The 22,681-nt window shown below is 40.8% G+C and overlaps 1 protein-coding gene across 1 annotated transcript in view; it reads right to left on the reverse strand.

Annotated features, from left to right (window-relative positions):
* Positions 1 to 2,407: 2,407 nt before the first annotated feature.
* Positions 2,408 to 22,681, reverse strand: part of LOC113181755 (zona pellucida sperm-binding protein 3 receptor-like) — a 40,769-nt gene continuing 20,495 nt past the window's right edge. Inside the window, exons 9-11 of the mRNA XM_026387379.2 lie at positions 4,225 to 4,395; positions 3,091 to 3,266; positions 2,408 to 2,581 (exon numbers count right to left, since the gene is read on the reverse strand). Of these exons, the coding sequence (XP_026243164.2) occupies positions 2,408 to 2,581; positions 3,091 to 3,266; positions 4,225 to 4,395 (521 nt within the window). The remainder of the gene's footprint in view (positions 2,582 to 3,090; positions 3,267 to 4,224; positions 4,396 to 22,681) is intronic.

The following is a 22,681-nucleotide window of genomic DNA, read 5'->3' on the forward strand; positions in this document are numbered from 1 at the left end:
TGGCAATTCAGTTTTTTGAAAGTAGTATATCTGCCCACCTCCTGGTGAAGCCAATGGTGGTTATTTTTCTGTGCATTCTAAAATTTATTCAAAAATTTTAGTGTAAAATCTCCAGAATCACCTCCTTCCTTCTATTAATGAGCAATAAGATGAACAAGTTCCTCCACCTTTAATAGTTTCATCCACTCTTGTTTTTTTTTTAATTTTTTTTTTAGTTGCAGCTGGACACAATACCTTTATTTATTTAACTTTATGTGGTGCTGAGGATTGAACCCAGGGCCTCACATGTGCTAGGCAAGCACTCTACCACTGAGCCACAACCCCAGCCTCCATTCACTTTTTTATATCATATTTTTGATACATAATGTTCAAAGGGTGAAAATTACACTTCACAAGGCATTTAAACATTGAGAAGAAATGAAGATCCTAATAAGAGAAAGTCTGAAGCCAGGTGTGATGGCGCAGGCCTGTAATCTCAGCAGCTTGGGAGGCTGAGACAGGAGGATAAAGAGTTCAAAGCCAGCTTCAGCAAAAGCAAGGCGCTAAGCAACTCAGTGAGACCCTGTCTCTAAGTAAAATACAAAATAGGGCTGGGGATGTGGCTCAGTGGTCAAGGGCCCCTAATTCAATCTCGGGTACTGAGATAAGGAGGAGGTCTGAGGTGCCAAGGAAGCTCATGATACAACCTCTTGCTCAGAAAAAAAAAAAAAAAAAAAAGCAAAGATGGGGAATCAAGTTTGTTACAGTAGACTGTTGACTTGCCAGTAAATTTTAATTAAGTTGTTTTGTAGGCCGCTTTGATAAATTTTTTATTTGGGCCCAGAGCACAAATAAATATGTGAGATGAGAAACTACACAGCTCACTCTACAAAGTGAAGCAATTGTGTCAGGGGAAAGAAAAGGCCTAATGACCCCAGGATCTGACAAGGGAAATGAGATCTGTGCAGGGAGAGTGTGGTGGGCTGGAACAGCATGTCAATCAATGAGACCACACAGAGAAGGCGACTGTAGAGGAGGCCCTCTCTGCCCTGCCCCTGTGCCCTTGGCCTACCCTGGAGGTCACTGCATATAGCCATGGGCACCACTGGCTATCAGTGCCTCTGCCTGAGGGTGATCCCTGTCCCCAGAGCCTGCTTTGCTGGTGCACAGTGTGAGTCCCCTGTGCCTGTGGGTCAGGGCTGCTGGAGCAGCTCTTCACCAGTCAGGGAGGGAAACACCCAGGTCCTCAAGATCAGGAGGGGCAAGTTGCCATGGATGCACACACTCCCTGAGGGCTGACAGCATGACCGAGGCTCTGTTAGCAACAGCAGCAGCCCCCTCCATAGTGGTTTCTTGTTACCTTTCCGTCTTTCCCTGCTATCCAGTCACTCAGGTGCTTTCTAGAGCCACCTTCCAAAGAAACTAGTGGCCCACCAATTATTGTCTCAGGAAAACCCAAAGATGAACATCAAAGGCATTCCTGCAGCCTCGTAGGTTGTGGCTCTTCAGATCATGGGTTGATACCTTCCATGGTGGGTGGGATTCTCTAGCCCTTCAAGCCACAACGTCACATCTGAAGTTCAGTGAAGCCTGCGAAACCATGGCCCCCTTTTACTATGCTTGGGGGAATTAAGTCAAAGAGGCTAATGATCTCCAGATTTCTGCATAAAGGAGAGAAGAGGTAGCAGGAGGTGCTGGCAAAGGAAGGCAAAAGAGACTTCAGAGGCAGCAAGAGGCCGAGGGAGTGATGCCTGGAAGAAATACAAGTCTCCAGGGTACCCAGAGACATGAAGGAGGTTGGCACCGGGTTAGGGTTTCTCCTCATGTGTGCAAAGGTTGCTCAAGAATACATTTTAATATTAAGGCAAGTGGTGACCAAACAGAATGGAAGATTTGGGAATAGGAGGTGGCTGACCTGTGGGCTTCACACCTATATGTCTTTTGGAGTTCCCTCCCTGGTGTGGGAAGAAGGAGGTCAGACCCAGATGCAAATCCCCATTATGGAAGTGGAGATGTGGTGGGAGTGAAAGAGGTGGCGTGAGTTCAAGGAGGGTATGACTCTCTAAAGTGGGGAGGAGTGGACAGGGGTTAGGGTGCGTTGACATTCAATCTGTGTCCTGGAGGCCTGAGTGATAAGCACATGTGGAACTGTGGAGTCCAGGGTCACCTAGGTGTGACCCCCAATTACACACTTCTTAGGTCTACACAGTAAATAAAAACATTAAGCTATATAATGGGATTGTTTGGGATAATCATTTGTTGGGATCTTAAATGACCACAAAGATGAAGTAGTTCTGATATATGAATATTTAATTTCTTGAATATTGGTGTCAAAGACATAGTAGGATTGCTAAACTGAAGTGATTCACATTGAACTGACAGGCAGCAAGCCAGTCAGCCATCTTTTTTTCTATTTATTTTGGGAAAATTACAACGGTGTCTCCAGAACAGATTGTCTTGCTTTGTATCTCTGTAATTCCAGTAGTTCCGTCTCCAGAGACAGCTTATACATTTCCAGGGCCACTTTCACATCCTCTGGGCTTGGGAGACGCTGCATGAGTTTTCTGCCAGAAAGTACTTGCTCGCAGCCTTCAGGGACCTCCTGAAAGAGATGGTGGGCGTGGTAAAGAATCATCTCACCAAACCATGAGGAGATACATCCTGATGCTCAGAACCAAGACCAATCCCAGACTGGTGGTAGAGCAGAGAAAACCAGAAATCGTGTTGGGGCCCACCAAAGTCTTCCCAGAAAACGCAGGTACATTCTAAGATTGCTGCCCAGATAAAAGGGGTAGAGGCTATTTCTGCTGATCATGCAGAGGGAGAACAATAGCATATTGTGTGGTCTCTAGAAAGTCCATAGGAATGGAGTCAGTACTCTTGGGTCCATGAGCCCTGCTCTCTATGGGGTTTAGTGTTTCCCATTCTCAAGGACTGGAAAACTTACCACTCCTAAAGGTGCTTCAAGGAAAAAACAAAGAGCTTTTTGAATGACTCAGAAAGGAATCCTAAAAAGCCAGATATTAGCATTACTGGCTGGGAGAGAGCTTGGTGGGGGCCACCATTTCTATAGTTCGACAGCACAGAATTTCCTTGAATTGTGCCACTTACCCACTCACACTCAGGCACCTCCGGGTGCCAGGTTCTGTTTTGTGAGCAGGTGATCCTTGGGCTACCCACCACTCGAAAGCCAGAGTCACACTGGATGGTGACACTTTCCTTTTCAAGAAACTGATTCTTATCCACAGACAGCTTCCCATTTTCAATCTCTGGTTTCAAACAGAGAGCTATAATGGAAACACATTTTTAGGCAATCTGTAAATCTAAGAAAAAAGATATGATAATAACAATGGTAGACAATAATAAGAATGAACTTTGTTTAGGTGCTAATTGTTCTTTTTTCCATTTTTGTAACAATGATATTATTGTTATTAAGCATAGCTACCTCTCAGATTCACTTTAAGTACCTTATGTGACTGTCTCCTTTAGGTCTCACAATAACCCTATGAAATGAGTACTGTTATATTTCCATTTTTATCTAGGAGAAAGTTGAGATACAGAGAGGGTAAGAAACTTGCCCTAGGTCATAGAGATTTTTAATAAAGGGATGGAAGGTAAATAAATGTATTTGACCCCAGGTTCTTAACTATCAAAGTAGCTCTCCCTCACAGCCTATGTTTCAAATTTCCCCTCTTGCTTTTTATTCCATGTGCAATGGAGACAATGCTGGCCAATAAGTGATGCCTGCAAAAGTCAGACTTCATCGTGACTCCTCCTGACCCCCAATAACCTGTGAACCAGAAGTCCCTCTCTCACATACACACCTGCATCATAGCAGGTGGTATCCTGTGTTTAACTCTGATGGAAATATCTATCGCTTTATGAAATTTGGAATTATTCCAGGAGAGCCTACATTCGTGTTTGAACAAGTTTCCTTGAAGATTCTTCTCAGGACCACAGGTACACTCACATAAAAAGTGATGCTTCTGAAATCAGGAAATATATAAGAGAAACCAAGAGCAGGAGCCATCTCGAGGTTCAACTTTGTGACTTGGAGAAAAAAGTGGAGGGGAGGCATATTTGTGTAGGTTCTTTGTGCTTTGTGCATGGTGTACCGTATGCATATATCATTTTAAATAAATCAAATGTTTTCATAGCTGCCTCTCATAGGAAGGACTTTCATCTTGATTGTCTCACGACAGCTCCACCAGCATTTGTCATGGGCAGAGGAGAGAGCTGAGTTACCTTTACACTGAGGGGGCTCCGGTGACCACTGAGAAGAACTGCAGGAGAGTTTTGCTGGTCCCACCAGTCGGTATCCTTTATCACATTCATATGCAATCTTATATTTGAAGAAATTGTATGAAGTAACTCGTTTGTGACGTCCGTGGGCAATGCTAGGTGGAAAATTGCAACCTGATGATGAGACATGAAAGTGAGAGAGTGTGAATTTCTAGAATGTGCAAAACAGCACATCCCAGGGTTTGTGTAGTTCCTAGAAGGCTTCACTTTGTCCTTCCAACTTCCCCACCTATAAGATCACTTGGCCAAACCAGTACACTTGTGCTGCCCTCCTGTAAGCCTCGGGCTGAGGAACTAGCAAGGTTAGAGCTGTGAGCCCTAAGGCTCCCTTTTGTTCAGTTGGTTCATGTATCTACCCAACTTCACCTTGTTTAGGAACCATTTTTAGCATGAAGACTGGATTCAGCCCTAAGTCATATCCTACCAGGGGCATGGTTAATCTGTTTCAGGATAAAGGTAAAGGTGCTCATCCATGAGAAACTGTAAAGATGTTAAATCAATCCGCAATGCCTAAGTCCTGGTTGCCCAATCAAAGCTAACCATGCACCTCCACCAAGAAGATAACTCTTTTAAAGAAGAGTTCATGAGAGGAATAAAAATGGCAACCTGCACATTGGAATAATAAAGAAGACAAGGTGCAGAGCACCTCTCTGAAAGGGACCACTGTCAGGAGCCACAAACACTGCATGAGAAAGCTAAGAATACAGAGGAATAGGAATGTCAGGTGAAGTACTTTGTAAGATTCCCTCTTAGAGTTGAAACCAAGTAACGATTGTTTCAGAAATATAAATTTAGTAGAAACTAAAATTTAAAAACATTTTCCAGCACATTAATATTTAGAAATATTAATATTAATATTCTGGATTTTCTCATAGATACTTCAACCTTAAAGATCACTATTTTTATAGGTGTCTTTTTCCTAGGTTAATTGATTCATCTAGCTGTTGGTCCCAAGTATGTCATCAAATTCCCAAATCTCTACCTGTGCTCATATCTTCTCTCCTACCTAGATGTTGTTCTTCTTTCTTTCTCTGCCCCTCAAGGCCCATTTGTTCTATGAAGGGGTTCTCTAACTTCTTCAGTAAACAGTCATCATTTATTTCTCCCAGCTTCTACAGCAGTTATTAGGAAGAGATTACATATTGTATCCAACTACTTATTACATCTCATATCCAACTACAGGGAGAACAGGGAATATGTGTCCAGTCTCTGTATATCTTTGTTCTTGACATTGAAGGTCCAAAATAAGTGCGCACCTATGTACCAGTCTCAGGTTCACAAATGGAATTTCCTAAACATCAAATGAAACACATTCAATAGAAAAAGCCTTTTTTTCTGAATTAATACAAAAAATATTTCTGTAATTCATCCACATAAGTCTGTTCAGCACTCAACAAGCCATACCATTGTCATAATGTAAGAAAATAAGAAATGACCACATGAATAGTAAAACCACAATATGGGTCCAAAGACAAGGGTGGCCAGCAAGAAAAGTGGAAGGAAGGAAGGAAGGAAGGAAGGAAGGAAGGAAGGAAGGAAGGAAGGAAGGAAGGAAGGAAAGAAGGAAGGAAGGAAGAAAGGAAGGAAGGAGAAATAATGCACAAAGGGAGAAAAGGATAAGATAACATTTCCTAGAAGAGTCTGGAAGTATATTCTGAGGTTTAGATAAAACTGCTTAAATGGGTGAGATATAGCAGGTATTCATGCCAAGGTAGTAGTCTAAGCAAAGGTTTAGAGACCACAGAAAGTTGTATTGGTGCAAGAAAAGGAAGCAAGCTCAGAAACCAGATGGACATTGATTTGGGGATAACTTACACTGATTTGGGTTAAGGGCTATGGACCAGGATAAGGTGGCATATTGAGGGAGTGGAAGGGTGAAGGATAAATGCAGAGAAACCTCAAGCATCACGCCACTCTGTGACCTGTTGGATGTATTCTGCCTTCCCTGACTTAGTAAGGAAGAGGAGTGCTGGAAGTTCAAGGGGTTGTTGCTCAGGGAAGATCATGAGGGTTAGACTTGATAAGGGCTTTGGAAGAATAGCAGATTCGGCCGTCTGAATTCCCAAGACAGCAGAATCATCCAGGGTAAAGGAATTATTTTACCTAATCTTAATTTTCCCTTAAAACAAAGTTTATTTGGGTGTAAAAATCTTTTAAAGTAAAATATTCTTATGCCATCCTTAGGAAAATAGCTCTGAAGTTACTCTGCGATATTAGAAAAGTTCAAAGTCTGGACAACATAGAATCATTCTGGGGCCCTAGAAATCCTGACAAATTGTCTCTATACAAAGAGACACAAAAAGACTCCAAAGGCTTGGCATTTAATTCTTTCATCATCAGAATTGGAGAATACCCTCTATTACTTGAATATGAATGGTAGTCTCCATAGGAACCCACAAAGCTATTGATGCAATATTTTCTTCTCTGTTGGGTGAGTTTGAAATCCAATATAAAATGATCTACTTTAAATGCTGTGATAGATAGCATTAGGGGTATGTATGTAAATATTTTTAATATGCTTAGTAATTTTTTCTCTTAAAAAGAAATATCAGAAAAATAAGAAATACTACTTTTTCTTATCATACTTCTGTTTATAAATGAAAACAATTATATGTATTTATAACCAGTTCTATCCTAGTGGGACCCATAGGTCCTCACAAACCCTTTCAGTATTTATCAGTTAGGGACAATTCTTCTCTAAATTATAACTCAATACCCCATACTTAAACAATATAATCAGTTTATGCAATGCCTTGTAATTTTACTCCAATAAATGAACTCATTATTTATAATAACTTAAAATTTTACTTTCTCAATGATGAATATGTTCTGCACAATCCTTAATGTAAAAGAAGTAGAGCCTACAGAAAAAAATTAACTTCTATATTTATGAGTATTCATTTAAATATCATACGCTTACATAAAAATTAATTTTTTTCTGCTAGATCATTTCCTCAAGGATTTGTAAGCTTTTCAAGTAATTATAGAATATATTGAAAGGAATAAAACTATTTAAATGCATTTCTTGATAATGTACTTCATTGTCTTTATCCAAAAATTGTACTGATTTAGAGCCATTTGGTTAATTCTTAATCAGAATTCTCTAGATATTGATTTAAACTATCTGCTCTTTCTCACAGTTCTGTACTCACCACACAGGACAGGTGGGCACCACAATAGAGACAGGACCCCAAGGAGCCATAGTGCTGAAAAAATTCTCTGGAATTTAGAGGGCATTATACAGAAACTCAGAGCAGAGCACCGGGGCTCAGCGTTCTCAGATGCCCTGAATCAGGCTAAAGTTGAAGCTCTAAACCACTAGCACATTGGCGCCTGAGTCAAGGAACTAAGTCCTGGCAAGGTCACAATAGTGAGTCACTGAAGAGGAGGGGCAGAATTGAGAAGACCAGGTACAAGACGGAACCCGATCCAAGCCATCCAATAAACCCAAGGGAGAATAATGTGAATTCCACTTGAGGGCTCTCTGGGATTCTGTAGCAATTTATACTCACACCCCCAAGATTTTCTCCCCTGGCAATATGAGCACTCATTGAGTTGTTCTTTCCACATGTACCTCATTTCTCTCCAGGTAGTTGAGGCAGGGTGTGTGAGGCAGGTTCCTCAGGGAGGAGGCTGAGATGCTGAGGGAGACATGTTCTGCACCATTTCCTGTAGGTGTCAGCTCTTCAGTTGTGTGTGAATTTCCAGTAGGAAAATGGGATAGGAAAAGGTTCATAGCTAAGTGTGGCCCCTAAACATTTCACAGCCTAATTAGATTAGAGAATGCATACAAATTTAAAATTATGAAAAGGCAAAAGTTCAGTAAAAATAATTATTCCTCAATATGTATGTGTTTCCTGAAGTACTTATTGCACCAAATTAATCAGCCTAGTTGGAAGGAAAAGGGAAATTTCTGAGAGTCAGATAAAGCATGCATGGAAAAGTAAAGAGGTAGAGTATGGGGCATAATTAATGGAGAAAGTTTCATGACAATTTTAAGAAATTTTCAGTAGTGCTGGGTCAGAGAGAAGAACCTTCCATACCAGACTTACTCTTCTGGTAAAAGCATGAAGAGAGTTGTAGAAGACATATTTGTTAATCCCAAGTCTTGGTTCATTAATAACAATTTGTGTTAAAGCTGGTCTACTAAAGAGCTACCTGGGTCTTATGCCCAGATTATTTTAGTCGCCATGAAGCAGGAGAGGGAGTTATCAACCTGCACTTCATGTTTTGCTCTTTGAACATGCTATAGATATTGGTTACTTGGAAATACACAGATATTTATCCTGAGATGATAGTGAACACTAGAAAATGTCCGACAATGACCTTGACACCAAGTTGACCTGTTATGAGTGCAAAAGGGATACAACAACCAAATGCTTAGCTCTCAGAAATAAAGAGGAACATTCCCCATAAGTAAATGACTGGACTCCTCAGGAATATTGGTGATCGTGCAAATAAATTTCAAACTGTCTAGAGAGAAAGAAAAGCAATTAAACACATCATGTGGTCCCTTCGTTTTATAAGGAAGAACTAAAATAAATAAGAGTATGTCAGAGAAAAAATGACATTTAAATAATTGTACAGAAAATCATTTTAAAAACATAGCTCTTGCTTATTAATCATGTTCTAAACTTACTAAATTATTGCACTTAATTTCTTAAAACATTATAGCATCGGAATTACTAGTCCATTTCACAGATGAGAAAACTAATTCAGAATGACTAAGTACACTTCCTAATACCTTTTTCATCAATGGCTAGGTCAGATTCTAAGTCTGGATCAAGTCCTAAATTCTTTCCAGTATGAAAAACTGGTTTTCACTGAATCAGACTACAAAGGTTTCTTTTATGTGACCATGAGCCCATCACTTACGAGAGTATATTCCTAGGAACATTCTGCTTCTAGTATGATGGGAAAGACTGTAGACTGTCTGCTCTATCAGGAAACCCAAACTACATAACATCTATCAGGAACCGTGTGGCTTAACCAGCAGTCCCAATAACTCAGGCCCTAGTATCCCCATAAATTAAAGAGGGGTTTGAGACTACAATGATCGTTATGACATATTTCAGAAATTCCTGCTCTGATACTTGAGTTGGAAACCTCCACAAAAAGAAATAATAATAATAATAGGGTTTTTTTCTTAAAGTGCAGAAGGACAGGAATGGGGTTAAGATCTTGAGGGATGAAATGCTCTTCCAATAGCCCAACTCACCATAAAGGATCATATCAGGACTCATCTAAGTGAGCAAAAGATATCAATGGAAAAGGTGCTGCTATTTGCTCTAGTCTGCCATAAAGCAGCTCTTGAAATGACTTGAATTCAAGAAATTTATCTGAGAGGTAATCCCAAAATGCACCATTAAAAGAAAAGGGGTGAAAAAATGGAAGAGCAGAAAAATGAATGCGGTTTGGTAAGTTGCCTTTGCAGGAACTTATTGCTCAGGTAACATCAGGCAGAGAGTGTAGAACATGCGACAGAGATACCTTTCCTGCTGGAAAAAAGAGCAGGCATTTTAATCTACTGAAATCCATTATGGCATCACATCCAAGGAGTCTGGTCAATCAGCTGATATCATGGCAGAGAGTGATTTGCCTTTGTAGAAGGAGGTTTTAGTCTGGATTTGGACTTACATTCTTGAGGCCAGGCTTCTTCCAGACATGCCATCTGTGGGCTTACTAAATGCCTGTTCCCTGTCATGGTAGAACACACAGCATTGCCTTTGATCAAGAAATTCACTTGACAAAAGCAAAAAGAAAGTCAATGGACAGGTGTTCAGGAGCTTTACTGTCTTACCTGCTATCCCATACCACAGAAGGAACTGACCTTAGAAGACAGTGGATGGCCTATTGAATGACCAGGCAACTGAGAAAGGATACCATATGGACTGGAGTTTCAACCTATATAGACACTATATCTTCTAAAATAGCAGCTGGTAGTAGGAGATTCCTGAAGTGGCCCAACTAGTGAGAACAAGGGCAGATGTCACATAAAGATGGAGATGGCTGTGGAGCCCTGGGGACTCTAGTCACAGTTTGTGGAGTTTTCCAACTCAGGTATCAGACCTGCTAGTGAGTCAGCCCATCTCTAGAAGATTCCAGTCCCCAGTTTTGATAACACTGCAGATGATGCTGAGTAGAGCAAAGTCATCACCCACCAGATGCTGCTCAAGTTTCATTTATGAATAAAGTAGTACTGTTACTATTTTAAGTTGTAGGTTTGGGATTTATTATGCAGCAACAAATAACATGAAAGCATTCTCTCCATGGCCTGAAAAATGTTTTTGAACAATAGATGCAGAAGAAGCATTTGATAAATCTCAACACAAGTTCATGAGAAAAGAAAAATCCTTTGAAAATTATAAATGGAAGGGAACTTTTGCAATCTTATTAAGAGTTTCTACAAAGTACCTATGATAGACATCCTACATAAAGGTAAACGAGTAAAAGATTTCCTCATGAGAGCAATAATAAGATAAGGGCTACTACGATCATCAATTCTATTTCATATGGAACTGTAGGTTCTATCCATGGGAATAGAGTACCAATTGATAGGGAGAGATAGATAAACAGACAGACAGACACATAGAAAGAAAGAGAAATGAAGGGCAGAAATGGATTCTTGGTTGGCACCCATTTTCTTTCAGAGCTTGATATATGTTGTTCCAGGATCTTCTAGCTTTCAGGGTCTGTTTGAAAAATCTGCACATGACCTAATTGGTTTCCTCCTCTCTCATGGTTTTTAATATTCTCTCCTAATTCTGTATGTTAAGCATTTCATTATAATGTGCCTTGGTGTGGATCTGTTTTTGTATATTTGGTGTCCTGTAAGCCATTGAAATTTGGTTTTCCAATTCATTCTTCATGTTTGGAAATTTTTCTGATATTATTTCATTGAATAGATTGTTCATTCCTTTGGTTTGGAACTCTATGTCTTCCTCTATCCCAATAGCTCTTAAATTTGGTCTTTTTATGCTATCCCATACTTCTGGAATGTTCTGCTCATGGTTTTTTACCATCTTCACTGTGTGGTCCACATTCTTTTCAAGATTATATATATACTTTGTCTTCATTGTCTAAGATCCTGTCTTCCAAGTGGTCTAATCTATTGGTGATGCTTTCAATTGAACTTTTAATTTGGTTTATTGTTTCTTTCATTTCAAGGATTTCTGGGGTTTCTTTTTAGAGCCTCTATCTCCCTATTGAAGTAATCTTTTTGCTTTCTTTATTTGTTTATGTAACTCTTTATCGAAATGATCTTTTGCTGCCTGTGTTTGCTCTCTTATATCATCCTTTAATTCACAGAACATTTTAATTATGTACATCCTTTTCTATCACTTCTTCTGCTGTGTTGGCCATGGATTCTAATAATGTGGTATCTTGATTTGTTTGGGGCACTTTTCTCCCTTGTCTTTTCTGCCCTTCTAGCACTGTGGATCCAAGGTTACTATTTTTACCCTAGAGACTTATACTGTCCCTGTAGATTTCCAATACCTCTCCTTTGAGGTATAGGACAATGTTAACAGATCCAAATATAAACAATATACAACCTTAAAAACAATTATTTGCAATTAATATGTTTACAGTTTGGTCACCATGTACAGAAATGGTGAATTTAATTATTATCTATAATATATACTCAGTAGGTTTATAAAAGGGTTTTCAGTTTCTGATGGTGGATGAAGAACTGGGGGTGAGATGTGGGATGATATGCTGAGGAGGTAGGAGGTGAGGACATAGAGTTATTATATCCCTGGAAGTGTGGAAGAAAAAATCTAAAGAAAAAGGTTAATAGCAGGAGAATAGACAGGAAGTAATTTTGGGTAGACAAGTAAGTGGGAAGACAGTAGAGTACATAAAACAAACACTCATGTATCTTAAAAAAATAAAAAATGTTATAATAGTAAAAATTGGAGGAAAAAAAAAGAATATACAACACAACTGTCATATACTATTCAGACGTCCCAGACCTCAAAGTTCTAATTCACACAAAGTACTTGGTTCCACATGTGTTGGAAATGTGAGGGCGGGAGAAAAGGAAGAAGGGGGAAAAAATCTCCTAGAAAGAAACAAGGATTGTTTTGGCTGGAGATCAGTATCTTTCCTGCTTCCCTTCTCATCCAGTAGGTGGGGTCCTCTGTTGTTAGCTGGTATCTCTGCCCTCAGGGTGGTGAAGGTAACCAGGATGTCACTGTGCCAGGTTGGTGGCTGCTGGGGAGAAGAAGGAGTTAGAAACTGGGTACCTGGCCAGCCAGAGTTCCAAACTGGGAGTGGCCCCTACCAAAGATGGTGATGAAAGTGGCCCCAAATGTAGGTGGCTGCTTTCAGCCACGGGGTGTCCTGTCAGGTGGTGGGGAGCTGGGTGATGGCATTGGACATGGACAATGTGTTCAGAGAGAGCTCTGTGGCATGCAGTGTGTGGTTTCAGCTGTCTTCAGAGCCTGTGTGAGGTCCCCAGGTGCAGGCATGCTACCGCACATAGGGGACTATCTCTGTTGCTGCAGAGTCCAAGATGGCAGCCACCAGGGGAGCCCCACATTGGTAGATGGGGGTCCACAAGGGAGTGGTGGCCAGAGTTCCTGCACATGGGTAGCTGCTGGGTGTCCTGCATGGGAGAGGCAACTGGGATTTCTGCTCAGGTGGGTGGCCAGAAGTTCTGCAGGTGCTAATGCTGATGGTCTCCCCTGGGCTCCTAGTAGTCCTGTGTGGGCCAGTAGTTGGGAGACTTAGTCTCACACCGAGGCCTGGAGCCCTGCATGGGCATGGTGGCCATGATTCCTGCACAGGAGCAGGAATATCACTTGCAGAGAAACAATATTCTCACTGCTTTCATCCCAGGTCTTGAAGTGACACAGAACGCTGCCTTCCACTGGCCCGCCATCTTTGGCATTGTGGCATTTGTATAGCTAACCAAATTCATCAAGAATTGACGATGCAGAATCAAGTAACAAAACCCCAATATATGTCCTCAATTGACTTATGACAAAGTGACTCTACAGAGCAATGACAATGGAAGGCCAAATCAATTGCATATTTGTAAGGAAGAAATGAATCTGGGTCCTTTGCTTCATACCATAGTAATTCTAGGTGGACCATAGACGGAAATGCAAAATTAAAATTATGAAATAATCCTAAAAGAAAACATGAGTAAAAGTACGTTTTATATTTGAGTAAGTATAGATTTCTTTAATAGAATCCCCCAGAAAATATTAATCAAAGGGGAAACACTTGGCATTTTGTACAACATTAAAACTGGGAATTCGTGTTTATAAAACACACATTATAAAAGTTGTATTGAAGTTAAAAGACATGCCATAGGATTGTCAAAGGAATTTGCAATGCATATCTCACAAAGGAATTTAATCTAGACTGTATTAAAATTATGACAAATGAATTTGAGCGAGACAGATGCTGCACAAGAAAAATGTAGAAGATTTGAACTAGAAATTCACAGCAAAGGAATCTCTAAACAGTCAACGAATCTATGAAATATCATTCAACCTCACTTGTCATGGTGGAAGAACAAATTTAAAATACTGTTTGAGAACACTTCAATCCTTTCTAAGGAAGGAAAAGCAGGAACAACAGTAAGTGTTGCATAGAATGCTCACTTTCTGCTTGTGCCATGACATGCAACTGAATCAGTCAGAGTCACTCCAGGTGAATTGGGCTAGCGAGGAAAAACCACACAGTCACAGAAAATACCTTTTTGGAGTGCAGTGATGGCTCCTCTGCCCCAGCTCCCAAAAGGGAGGCAAGAGATGCAGGCAAGAGAGAGAGAGAGAGCACACCCCGAACCCTGTTTCGTTTTTTTTTTTTAAACTGGGGAGAGCTGTTCAATAGAATATTCCATCCAAAAAGGACAAAAGGTCCGTTTTGGAGGGTGGAGTCTTGCTTGGTGATGTCTTGTGGTTAGCAGTTTGACTGACATCTTGGAAAGTCACACCCATCTCAGGTGCTGTGTGGGGATCCTAGGCTGAGCTAGCAAAAAGGATACATATGTCGCACAACCCAGTCAGAGCAGCAAGGTCAGTCCAGTCCCCTCTTGTGCTCACACACACAGCCCATGGATGGCTGGAGAAATGCATGTGTGAGTACAGTTTCCTGGAACCACTTTGCAATGTGCTGAACACATATGTACACCGCACCCCTTATGACCCAACCAGTTCATCCTTTATGTATGTAAATATATATGTTCAACAAAAGACATGTACAAAATTTTCATAGAAGCACTATTAATAATATCCAAAACAACCCCCCAAATAACCCAAATGTCTATCCCAATATTATAAGCAAGTAAATAGTGGCATATTCCAGATTGGAATGTTATATAAATAGAAATGGAGCGAATGCCTTTGAGTACATGCAATATGGATAAGTCTCACAAATATAAGATTTAGAAAAAAGATATGAGTGAAAGGATGCATAATGTATGATTCCTTTTATATAAAGTGCAATAACATGTAAAACTGCTGCAAGTGAGAATTCAAGTCTTGACAGGGGTGGAGTAGAGTGACCACAAGGGGGCACCAAGTACCAATGAAATTTCAATGAGGTTCTTTTTCTCTGGTTTTTAATTACAAAGGCGTGTTTACTTTGAAAATCCATTGAATTTTGGGACCTTTTCCCCCCGAAGACACAGAGAGGAAGGTTCTGGACGGAAGAGATGTGCAGTAAAAGCACCAGGGGAAGGTGGTGGCTGGAACATTTTTAATTTTCTAGCTTTCATCCTTTCTAAAGGACATAAAGTTAATTCCAGGCAATGTAAGCAGCAGATTTGTGAACTGGGTGTGCAATCTTTATGTGACATGCTAAGATGACAACACAGGCAAACTGATATTTGATGGATGATTATTTAACCAGCACAGTGAGTTAAGTAGACATTGGAGCCACAGCTGCAAGATAGTCAATAATTACCTATTTTCAGTGATGATAATCAATTAAATTCTCCAAGCCCAGAAACATGGTGCTCAAGGAAGAGTAGAATTGCTGAATGAAGTTTCCGTATAATGATTTAGAGGCAAAAATGAATCCTCTGCTTCCTCTTTCTTGGAAAATTTTGATTAGTATTCATCCACTTATTTTTTCTTCTTCTAATTGTTCAATCTCTAGAGACAGTTTATATATTTCCAGGGCTATTTTCATCTACTCTGGGTTTGGAGATTTTGCATAAATTTTATGGTTATGACCACATGTTCACAGTCTTCAGAAAACTTCCTAAAGGTGACTTAAAGAAAGGAGTAGGGAGCCAGGCGCAGTGGCGCAAGCCTATAATCCGGGTGACTTGGTAGGCTGAGGCAGGATGGTCACAAGTTCAAAGCCAGCCTAAGCAAAAGTGAGGCATTAAGCAACTCAGTGAGACCCTGTCTCTAAATAAAATACAAAATAGGGCTGGGGATGTGGCTCAGCGGTCAAGTGCCCCTGAGTTCAATCACTGGTACCAAAAACAAAACAAACAAACAAACAAAATCCCCATAAACCTAGAGGAGGGGGTACATTCTGAGAGGAATAACCAGCAAAAGTGAGATTGACCTGAGGACTGGTCTATGAAAAGGAATTGGGAGAGACTTTTCCTCTAGCAAGTGTTCACAGTCAGGCCAAACATTATGTCTTGGAATATGGCATCTCATTGTTTGAATAGTAAGATTTTCAGACCAAGGACTGTTTTCCTCTTTCACATCCTTCTCATTGTCCCCAGAGGTAAATGAATACAGCAAGTGATCACCAAAAAATTAATGACAATATCAAGAGTAATAAAAAACTCAAAGAAGATTACATCCATCCTTCCCTGAACAAATGATAATATGTCAAAAAATAGGTGAATAGAATGGAATTTCATTATTCTCTGATTGCCCACATCTGCCTACTCAGAATCCAGATGTCTATGTCATGCCATTTAATTTGCCTTAGTCAAAACATTTGTTTTACTAATAAAAAGCATTATGTAAGATTAATTGCTTCAGGAGTCGGAGATTAAAAGAAGCCATTTTATTTACATTTTTTGGACATTTGGGGTTTGAATAGATTGCATACTCAAAAATGAAGATTTTTTTCAGAAGCACCACATTGTGCCAAACTCTTGGGAAATAAAGATTTGACTTCCTTAGCAAGAATTAAAGTACTAAATTCCTTTTTAGAGGCCCCAGCAGATTATCCCCACCTGTCCTACATTCTGCATACCCACACAAGTACTGAGTATTCATGATGGTCAGACTGGCAGGTAATATATAGTTATTCCAAGTCATGATTGCTTTGAGGTTGAATTGTTTGTAGATTGCTGGAGAGGAAACTCTTAAAGAGAATATCAAGAACATCTATGAAGCGCCTATTTGTGGGATTATAGCAAATTTCCCTAAACTCCAGGTCACACATATGCCCCACGGTGTGCATGAAGGATATCTGTTAGGCATCTGTGAAAGTAGTTGTGCAATGAACTCATTATGCTGTAACTGACTGGTGACCATCTGGCCTGTCACCCCACTACTCACCAAGAACAGAATCCAGCAGAGCAGCAACCAAGGTCATTTAAAAGTAAGTTGGGCCAGAGAACTTCCACAGCCCAGGGATGCCACTTTTCCTTTCTTGTGGAGAGCAGAGCTTTGGTGAAGCCCCCTTGGAGCTCCTGGGGGAGTGTGGGATCTGATGTCTATTCAATGTTTTTCTGTTAAAAGAACTCAGCTTAGTAGCACAATTCACAATAGCTAAACTGTGGAGCCAACCTAGATGCCCTTCAGTGGATGAATGGATTTAAAAAAATGTGGCATATATACACAATGGAATTTTACTCAGCAATAAAAGAGAATGAAATCATGGAATTTGCAGGTAAATGGATGGCGCTGGAGAAGTTAATGCTAAGTGAAATTAGCTAATCCCTAAAAAACAAGTGCTGAATGTTTTCTCTGATATAAAGAGGCTGACTCATAGTGGGGTAGGGAGGGGGAGCATGGGAGGACTAGATGAATTCTAGATAAGGAAGAAGGGTGGGATGGAAGGGGAGGGGGCAAGGGATTAGCAAGTGTGGGAGACTGACCTTGCACGTGACTGGGTCACACTCCCAGGCTGGGTGCTGAGGCGCCCAGTCACAGAAATGTGGCAGAGTTTTCCCCACCCTTCTTGGGTTGAGAGTCGAGAGTTGGGTGTCTTGTGCATGGGTATGTCTTGCTACAGCCCCATGGGTGAAGCTGTGCTCACCTGTCCCTTTGTAATATAACCCCTTGCCCTGTTTAGGGTAGAATCTTCCATGGAAATATGTGTATATATACATAAATATATGTATATATACACACACACATACACAACACGCTGTAATATACTATTCATCCCCTTCTCTTACTGCACCCTTGGGTGTGACCTACCCAGATGTCTGTTTTTACCTTATAGGATTATAGTGCCCCTGTAGTGATCCAATATCTCTCCTTTGAGGTATAGAACAATGTTATCAGATCCCAATATAAACAGTATACACCCTAGAAACAAATGTTTGCTAGTAAGACATTTACAGTTTGGTCACAATGTACAGAAATGGTAAACTCAATTATTATCTACAATATATACAGTGGGTTTATAAAAGAGTTTACAATTTCTGATAGTAGACAAAGAACTGGGGGTGAGGAGTAGGATGATATGCTGAGGAGGCAGGAGGTGAGGATATAGAGTTGTTATATCTTAGGTAGTGTGGAAAGAGAAATCTAAAGAGGAAGATTAGTATCAGGAGAAGGGAGAGGGAGTAATTTTGGGTAGACAAGGAAGTGGGAAGACAGTAGAGTACATAAAACAAACACACATATATATTGAGAAAAATTAAAAATGTTAAAATAGTAGAAATTGGTGGGATAAAAGAAAAAAAAATATATATATATACACACACACACACACACACACACACACACACACATATACAACAGAGCTGTAATATACTATTCCAACATCCCAGTCCTTAAAATCCTAATTCTTGCAAAGTACTTGGTTTCACATATGTTGCGGATGTGATGGTGGGAAAATAGGGAGAGGAGGAAAAAATATCTTGAAGGAAGAAACAGGATTGTTTTGGTTGGAGATCAGTATCTTTCCTGCTTCCCCTCTCATCCAATAGGCGGGGTTGTCTGTTGTTAGCTGGTATCTTTGAAGCCAGAATTAGACAGGCAGTCAGTGTAGATAGGTAAATCAAAGCAGGTCAGGTCAAGGAGGCCAATTTTGAGTGAGTCTGGGAAGTTGGAGACTGAGGGATCTTATCAAGAACCTGCCCCAACCTGTAGCCAAGGTAACCTGTCCCAAGAATCTCCCCGCCCTACAGGGAGCTAAAAGGTTGTTACTGTGCCCATGTCTACTCCATCCTGCCCTTCCCCCTTCAGCCCATCTGTTTCCCACCTTTTGGCCATCCCACTGAGCCTTCCTGGGCCTAGTCACCTTCTCACGAAGGAGAAAGATTTGGGGGAAAGGCAGGAGAACAAAGGAAGCCTAGGACATATAAAAAGGGCCGAACCCTCGCTTTGTGGGATACCAGGATACCAGCTATGGCCCCTTCTCCTTTCTTCATAGGGAGAAGTCTGTGTTACCCCTTTTTAAATAAACCCTGCTTCATATGCTTGCCTCGGCGTGCTTCTCTAATGTTCAGACTTCAACATGTGGGGAAGCAGGGCTCATCACGGATAACCAGCAATATCATCTTCAGCCTCAGGGTGGTGAAGTTAACCAGGGTGTCACTGTGCCAGGGTATGGAAGAAATGGGGGAATGGGAGAGTTAGAAACTGGGTACTTGGCCAAACTAGGAGTTACCCCCACGGAAGATGGTGATGAAGGTGGCTCCAGATGGAGGCGGCTGCTTTCAGCGATGGGGTGTTGGGTCAGGTGGGGGGAGCTGGATGATGGCATTGGACATGGACAATGTGTTCAGAGAGAGCTCTGTGGCATGCACTGTGTGGTTTCAGCTGTCTTCAGAGTGTGAGGTTCCCAGGTGCAGGCATGCTACCGTGCATAGGGGACTATCTCTGATGCTGCAGAGACCTAAGATGGCTGTGACGGAGGGAGGCCCATGTTGGTAGATGGGGTCCATGTGGGAGTGGTGCCAGAATTCGTGTGTGTGGGAAGCTGCTGGATGTCCTGCGTGGGAGTAGTGTTGGTGATTTCTGCTCAGGTGGTTGGCTGAAAGTTCTGGGTGGGTGCTGATGGTCCCCCTGGGGCACCCAATAGTCCTGTGTGGGCAAGTAGTTGGGAGACCTACTCTGATGCTGAGACCTGGAGCCCTGGACAGGCATGGTGGCCATGAGTCCCATGTGGGAGCAGGAATTTTGCTCACAGAGAAGCAGCGTTCTCATAAATTGAGTCCCAGGTCACAAAGCAACACAGAATGCTGCCCCACTCTGGACCGCCATCTTGGATCCCCTTCTCCCATGTTTTGTTTTGATAGTTTTATGGAGTTGGCTCATTTAGTTTTAAACTTATTTGGGGTTAATTTTTGATGCTTCTGTTTCTTCTAACTTTTTTATTTTCACTATCATTTTACTGCTAGTTTAGGTTCTGTTAAGGCTCAGAACACAATATTACCAAAGAATGGCCTTGGCATGCTGAATACTTCCAACTGAAGGAAAGAGGCTCAGAAGCAAAATCTTTCTGGCCCCCTGCATCCTGCATCCCACTTTCTAACTCCACCACCCACCCTGGGAAGCCTGGTTTACTTCTTGTTTCTATTTCCAGCTATGGTAGGTGAGCTGAACACCAACCAACACATTTATATTTCAGGATGGTAGAAATAACAGCACCAACTTCTAATTCACTTTCCAACTGACTTCATTGGTAAGCATTATTATTTCCCCATTAACAAAAAACAAAAACATTACGTCACACAACTCATTTTCTTTTTAGCAAGTGATGCAATAATCCCAAAAGGATTTCTGATGAACATAAACTTGAGGATATCTCTCAGTCTTATCCTTTGCATTTTGCCCTCCTCAAAATGACAGAAGGCTATTTTTCCCACAAGGTAGTTTGAGTGTTTAGCAAATCACTGACCTTTAGGTGTCTGAGTGAGAAGATTCTGCAGAGCTGCCTTAGGTTCTTTCTCTCAGAATGAAAGAATTTATCATGACATCCTTTCATTTCAAGCTCTACTAAAAATCCCAAGTTCCAGCAGTGTGGTTGGTGCTTGGCTGGTCAGGTGGGATGAGTGGGAGTGAAAAAAAAATAGCAAGTCATTATCCCTGCATATGATTAGCTACAGAAAAAAAAAGTCACAATGTGTGTAGTTATCTCCTTCTACTCCTTAGCTTGTCTTCAATTTCATTAAGATGCTATAGTGGGGGCTGGGCTTTGGCTCAGTGATAGAGGGCTCCAGACCCTGGGTTCGATCCTCAGTACCACATATAAATAAATAAAATAAAAGGTATTGTGTCCAGCTACAACTGAAAAATAAATATTTTTTAAAAAGATGCTATAGTGCTTGTTTTTTTCTTGTGACTCCCCTCATCCATGAGAGGCAACTGGAAGGATATTTCCACTGATATAAGCAAAAAGGAACACAATATTTATTGCACAAAAATATGGAAATAGAGGCTGGAAAATATTGAAAATTAGGTCTGTGAGATATTCCTGTCCTGTGTCTCAACATTTTGGCTGAAAAATGAGAATGGGTCAGTGCACCAGGAAGGAGGGCAGGTGGGGGGAGAGGGAGAGAGAGAGAGAGAGAGAGAGAGAGAGAGAGAGAGAGAGAGAGAGAGAGAGAGACTAAGCTCAAGCTCACAAATACACTCCAAAGACAAGCTCCCAATGATCCACCTCCAGCCACACCCACTTGCCTACAGTTATCACTCAATTAATCCCTATCAGAGGATTAATGCACTAACTGATGCTAAAATATATTCTGCTTGCAGAACTAGCACTTTTATTTAGAACTAGCATTTTTATTTACCAACATCCATTATGATACCACATCCAGATACAATATCCCAGCCAATCACTTGATTTCCCATCATGGTGAATAATGTTGGCTTTTTTAGCAGTAGGTTCTTTCTGGATTTAGACTTGCATTCTTGTGGCCAGATTTCTTCCAGATATACCAAGTATGAGCTTACTGAATGCCTGTTCCCTATCATGGTAGGACACACAGTATTGCCTCTGATTAAGAATTTACTTTAATAACAGCAAAAAGAAAGGCAATGGACAGTTGTTCAGGAGCTTCACTGGTCTTACCTGCTATCCCATACCACAGAAGGAACTGACCTTAGAAGAGAGTGGGATGGCCTATTGAATGACCAGGCAACTGAGAAAGGATACCATGTGGACTGGAGTTTCAACCTATATAGACACTATATCTTCTAAAATAGTACCTGGTAGTAGGAGATCCCTGAAGTGGCCCAACTAGTGAGAACAAGGGCAGATGTCACATAAAGATGGAGATGGCTGTGGAGCCCTGGGGACTCTAGTCCACAGTTTGTGGAGTTTTCCAACTCAGGTATCAGACCTGCTAGTGAGTCAGCCCATCTCTAGAAGATTCCAGTCCCCAGTTTTGATAACACTGCAGATGATGCTGAGTAGAGCAAAGTCATCACCCACCAGATGCTGCTCAAGTTTCATTTATGAATAAAGTAGTACTGTTACTATTTTAAGTTGTAGGTTTGGGATTTATTATACAACAATGAATAACATTAGAGCATTCTCTCCATGACCTAAAAAATGTTTTTGAACTATAGATCAAATGCAGAAAAAGAATTTGATACATCTCTACATGTTTTATGATAAAAATGGAAAGCACTTAGAAAATTATAAATGGAAGGGAACATCTGCAATCTCTCTCTCTCTCTCTCTCTCTCTCTCTCTCTCTCTCTCTCTCCCTCCCTCCCTCTCTCTCTTTGGTAGTGGGGATTGAACACAGAGGTATTTAATCACTGAGCAACATCCTCAGCCCTTTTTTTGTGTTTTATTTAGAGACAGTGTCCACTGAGTTGCTTAAGCCTCGCTGAGTTGCTGAGGATGGCTTTGAACTGTGATCCTCTTGCCTCAGCCTCTAGATTACAATGTGCAATCATTGCACCCAGCTTCTGCAATCTTATTAAAAGCTTCTACAAAATACCTACGATAGACACACTACATGATAGTGAATTAGTAAAGAATTTCCTCCTATTGGTGTAATCAAATACACCAAGAATTAACAACCAAGCATCAATTAATAAAAACCCAAATATATGTGGTCATTTGGTTTATGACAATATGACACTACAGAGCAATGACAAAAAGAATGATCTTTTTGATGAAAATGCTACAATTACTGTATATCCATATGGAAGAAAGATACTTGGTTCTTTACTTCACACCATAGCAAATTCATGTGGGTCATAGAAGTAAATATGAAAGTAAAATTGTGTATCTCGTAAAAGAAAACATGAGTAAATATATTTATGACCTT

The sequence above is a fragment of the Urocitellus parryii genome, chromosome 9 (genome assembly GCF_045843805.1).
Source record: "Urocitellus parryii isolate mUroPar1 chromosome 9, mUroPar1.hap1, whole genome shotgun sequence".
Lineage (NCBI taxonomy): Eukaryota > Metazoa > Chordata > Mammalia > Rodentia > Sciuridae > Urocitellus > Urocitellus parryii.